This window comes from Camellia sinensis, chromosome 3, assembly GCF_055761805.1.
Source record: "Camellia sinensis isolate YWXY chromosome 3, ASM5576180v1, whole genome shotgun sequence".
Taxonomy (NCBI): domain Eukaryota; kingdom Viridiplantae; phylum Streptophyta; class Magnoliopsida; order Ericales; family Theaceae; genus Camellia; species Camellia sinensis.
In genome coordinates, this window is record NC_138963.1 from 209855486 (window position 1) to 209861135 (window position 5650).

Consider the following 5650-nt stretch of genomic DNA (forward strand, 5'->3'; position numbering starts at 1 on the left):
CAATGAATCTTAATTGCTTGCATGGTGTCCATTTGAAAAATATGATTTTTTTGAAAAAATAAATAAATAATAAATAAGGAATATTTAAATTGAATGGAGAAAGAAATAGAAAGTTTGTTAGAGCTACATCCTCATCAAGCTCTTCAAAATCATTTTTTAGCTAATAAACTTTAAAAAATCAACTCCATCAGACTCACTTGCAACTCGTAAAAATTTACGTTTACTACAGTATCTCGTTATAACACGCAATGTACTGTTCATCGCTAGATTAGTGTTATCGGATATCCGCCCGAATGTCCGTCCAGTCAAAGGCAATTTTTTTTTTTTTTTGTTGCTTTTTTAAAAAATTGTTTGACTAATAACTTATCAATTTAATAAAATAAAATAAAAAACTAACAAACACAATAAGAAAATAAATTTAAGAGTTGTTTGGGATGATCTAAATAATTGTACTTTTTGACTTTTTATGAAATATGGATTGGGTTTGAAGTGATGTAGTAGAGAGGTGTTGTGACTTAAATAAGATGATATGACTTAAATATGATAGTAACTTTTTGAATTTTTCAGTTTATGCCAAACAAGGTCTTAATAAGAATAAGTTAAAATAGAGAATTTGATGCAGTAAGTACTAAAAAATGACTAGCTAAAATAACAAAATAACTTTAATTTGATTAAAAATTTGAAGACATTGGTGTGGATGCTCTTTAGAGCATGACAAGAAAAATAAGGTTAGCTAAAATTAAAATAAAAAAAAAAGTAAGGTTGCGTTTGTTAGAATTTTGTAAATATGATTTGAGAGTATTGGTTATCATTTTTCAAAAACACTTTTCAGAAAATATTATTTTCTTATTTTTTGTGTTTTTTTTTTTTTTTGTTTTTAGTGATTTTTTTTAATATTTTAAGCAATTTTTTTTAATTTTTAGACATACCTAACATAAATATACCTAAAAAGTAAAAAAAAAATTGAAAAAAATCTTTTAAAAATTCACCAAATACCAAAAATACAAAAAAAAAAACGAGAATTCAGTACAATTTTTGTATTTTTATGTATTTATTAATTTTTTAAAATATTTTTTCACATATGTTTTACTTTTTGGATACATCTAAGTAAGGTGCATCTAAAAAAGTAAAAGAAAAATTTAAAAATATTTTCTAAAAATAAAAAAACACAAAAATCAAAAAACTCAATTTTCAAAAAATTTAATCCAAAAAACTCAAACCAAACACACTGAATTGTATTTTGAGTTTGTGAGTTGTGCAATTATAATTTGAGTGTAAAAAATTTGTTTGATTATGGTTTTTAAATAAAATGTTGAATTGAGTATAAAATTGAGTTTTGAAAGTTTGATTTAACATATAAAGTAAAAAAATTTGTTTGGTTATGAGTTTTAAAAATAGTTTTTAAAACTTAATTCAAATTGTTATAACTCATAACAAAACACACTAATTTCACACTATTGAAAATTCTAATCAACACTCATAGCCAAACTCTTTTTAAAATTCAATTAAAAAAATTTATTATTAACAGAAAAATAACATTAATCAATTTTTTAATTAAAAATACTACAAAAAAATAATTTTTTTTCAAAATAAATATTCAAAAAATTTAAATCATAAATATTTAAATAATTTAAATAATCTAAAAAATCTAAAAAAATAGTAAGTAAAAAATTAAAATAAATATTCAGAAAATTTAAGTCGTCAAAATTTAAATAATTTAAATATTCAAAAAATTTAAATAATTTAAAATGTTAATATTTTAAATTTAAAAACAACTCTACACTCAAATCGTAACCAAACACTTAAAACAAAACTCAATTAAAAAATTATTTTTAAAACTCATAACCAAACACAACTTGAAACTACATACTACTCTACACTCAAATCGTAACTAAATACATAACAAAAAAATTAAAATATTTAAAAATATTTTTATAAAATAGAATTTGAATTTATTTTTATAAAATATTTTAAAAATTAAAAAATTAAAATCATAATATTTCGAAATTAAAATATTTAAAAATATTCAAAAAATTAAAAAAATTAAAAAAATTAAAACATATTTAAATATTAAAATATTTAAAATCTTAACAAAATTAAAATATTTTTAAAATATTTAAATATTTAAAATATTTAAAAAATTAAAATATTGATTTAAATTGAGTTTGAAAAGAATTTTAAATTATGTGTTTGGTTATGAATTTTAAAAAGTAATGATTACATTTTGAATTAAGTTTTGAGAAATAAGTATAGAATTATGATTTGAAAACTCAAAACAAACAACACACTTAAATCAATGGATGAAACTATAATTTGAGAGTCTCATCAAACGAAGCCTAAGCTTTTAACTACAATTTGACAAAACATTTAACTATTTTGATATGGATGCTCTTATATCGACATAGACCAGTAAGGTCTCTAAGTAATTTCTCACGAAACTAAAGTGAATTTGTTTTTCTTCCCACTTTTTCTATAGAAACAAGTTTGAAAGTCAATACAGAAAATAATGCAAAACCACTAAACCGGTCATCATTAGGAGATCCACAAAATCTACACCGTCTGGTGGACGAGATGGTCCATCCCCAACGTATGCTAAACACCTGATCTAGAAAGGTAGAATATTCACAACTGCTCAGTATTGATCCAAAATGGGGGGAATTGGAAATTAATTAATTGGATGAAAAAAGGTTATTAGAAATCCCCTTCTGCAGGCAAAGGGGAAAGGGGTCAAGAGACTGCCACTGCATCCTTATTCACAGGTGCTTCATAAATAGTGTCGGAGACTTTGGATGGTGGCCAATAACGAAGCACCGACCTGCCAACAATATTTTTTACTGGAAGAGGACCCCTGAAAACAAGGTGAAAGTAACAAGTCACTACAAATCCTTGCAATATAGATGCAAAAATAAAATAAAATAAAAAACAACCAAAAAATTGTTAATATTCCTCCAGTATCAGCGATTTGGATGTTAGTAAGCACAATCACATCAAAGATTTTTTATAAGGAATTGTCGAATAATACAGCTACACTATTCAAATAAATTACTTCAAGCAATTCTAATATTGGTGACCCGAAATTACCAATTATGCGAATCAAAACTATTGTTGCGGTTGTCCCCCATGACAAACACAAAACCTTCAGGTACAAGCTGCAGAAATACAAGTTGCAAATTTTCAGACCAATATGGTAAATGTTTTAGGACTCTAATAAGATTAATGATAAGAAATTCACTTTGATAAAGCAAACAAGCAGGAGTTCTTACCACTGGTTCCATTTCATAATCAAGTGGCTCCAAAATGAAATCCTCTTCTTGCACAATACCATTCACCATTAACTTACCATCATGTACCTATTAACGCACAGAATTACTGAACAGTAGATGTCAAGATGAAGCACATGGGATTTTTCAGTTAAATGAAGAAGAGAACTTACTTCAACAAAATCCCGTTCCTTTGCAACAATGCGCTTTATAAACACATCACCTGAACTATAGCCGATTTCCTGCAAGGCGCACCCAAAAAATACACGCAAATGTATTAGTGTCTAATGAATTGATCAAAATATTTTATTTGTTACTTTGACAATGCGAAACACACCTGAAGAATTGGAGGCACCTTAAATATCACAATATCTGAAACTTCAGGCTTTCTAAAGACATAGGAAACCTGACCACCAAATATATCAGCAAAAAAATCAATTCAAAATATTCAAAAAACAGAGACACTTCATTTTATCCCACAAGATTTCACACTTATGCTATACATAAAACCAAACGAAACATCATCTTCCATCAATCATATTTCCAGAAACTACAACATAATTGAAAAAGCAATAATTGGTGAATAGCATTATTATGTCGAGTCAATATTTAACAAAAGCATCTAAACATATTTCTGAATATATTTCATGATTCATGAAGGGATAGCTTAAAAACCATTAGACTAGTCATCTGACAAAAGGATGATTCATGCAAAGCAAGTTTTGGTTCCATATATAAAGGATGATATTGCCCAGAATTAATAGAAAGCAAGTATTATCACATTCATTCTAATCAATAAGTATTATCTTCCAATTGCTACCCTAAGTTATAACCGACAATTGGTGGGCATTATCACCATCTAAACAAACATCTACATTATCTTTTTAAAGCTCAATTTTCAGTTTTCTGCATAGCTAATACATATATATGCATCACCCCCAAGACCTACCCCAAGCAAATTGTTCATATTCCCAATTATGGTATAAAAAGGCACATTTCACAGGTAAAATATTATCCCCAATTATGAAATCAGCTAAGGGTTAACAAGCTTATACCTTCTCGGCTAATATCCTATCACCCACATCCAAAGTTGGAAACATAGAAGACGAAGGAATGGATCTTGGCTCGGCCAAGGATGATCGGAAAAGTATACTAACAGTCAACGCCGTGAAAACGGCCTTGGCATCCTCGGAACGAAAATTCAACAACCTCGAGAACCAATTGCTCCTCTCAAACGTCCTTCCACTAAAGCAATCATTCTCTTCCACTTCTCTACACTCTGTTCCACCCTCATCCACCTCATTACTAGCCGAGATCAGAATTGGCTCGTTACAGGGAAGCCACTTCGACCCTCGTAAAAACGGAATGATCGAAGAGGCCTTCAAAGGCGAAATCCCAAAAATCGCCATAGACGAAACACAAGACGACGAGTTGAGTAACGAAATCAAACCAACAACATGCCGCGAAGACTTACTGTTCTCCACCGGAAATTCGCTGGCAAGGGTAGTGCACATAGAGGATGAGTTCTTGACCCAGCAATTCGACTTCGGCCGCCGGGACTCAGCCTGGTGGTGGTAGTTCCTGGCGGCGGAGGCGGGGGGGTCGAGTTCGGGCTTCTGGTTAGGGCAGAAAAGGCGAGATCGGACGAAGCATTCGTGAAACAAGCGGCAACCTCCGGCTTTGTTGGAGGCAGAGGCGGCGAGGTTTTGGGCGACGTAGCCGGAGTAGGTGACAGTGAACCTGATCGCCATGGCTGCGGATTTTGATAGTCTGATCAAGAACCGGTACAGAGTGGTTTTGGGGAACGAGGGTGATGATAAGAGAAACCCTAAAGGGCGAGAAATGCCATTGGTGATGAAATAAAAAGTGAAACGGAGGAGGGAGAGTTGAATTGAAATCAGTGAAAGAATCGGAAGGTAATGAGGAAAATCGGAGCAAAATTGGATGTTGCGGTGATGAGAGTGAGGAAGAAGATGATAGAATTGGAAAACCCTAACGAGTCCTCACTCCTGAGCGATCGCTCAGAGAGAGAGAATTGAGACGCGAAAATTAGACGAGGGGTTGAGCAACGGAGAACGAAGGGTTTAATAGTCGGCCGCGCTTTTATTATTTTTTTTATTTTTCCCTGTAGTCGGCCCCCTCATTTTCTTCCAATAAAATGGGGCCTGTTTTGAGTATTATTTTTATAATTTAAATTATTTATAGTAAAATGTTTTTTTTATAAAAAATTAAAAATTCTATGATCAGTTAAATTTGTATTTGAAAAAACAAAAAGTATATGATATTTTGAATATAAAATTGAATATAAATTTAATTTGATCATACAGTAACTAATATTCAATCAACTTAATTTTTATAAAAATATTTCACTTGATATGTCTTAAAAAATT

The 5650-nt window shown here is 30.1% G+C and overlaps 1 protein-coding gene across 1 annotated transcript; it reads right to left on the reverse strand.

Moving 5' to 3' along the window:
* Positions 1–2439: 2439 nt before the first annotated feature.
* Positions 2440–5377, reverse strand: LOC114264546 (thylakoidal processing peptidase 1, chloroplastic). Its single transcript, XM_028205202.2, has 6 exons — positions 4316–5377; positions 3598–3666; positions 3434–3502; positions 3264–3350; positions 3082–3149; positions 2440–2848 (listed from the first exon to the last, which is right to left on the reverse strand). The coding sequence occupies exons 1-6, from the start codon at positions 5009–5011 to the stop codon at positions 2728–2730; spliced, it is 1110 nt and encodes a 369-aa protein (XP_028061003.1). The 5' UTR covers positions 5012–5377; the 3' UTR covers positions 2440–2727.
* Between the last annotated feature and the right edge of the window lie 273 nt (positions 5378–5650).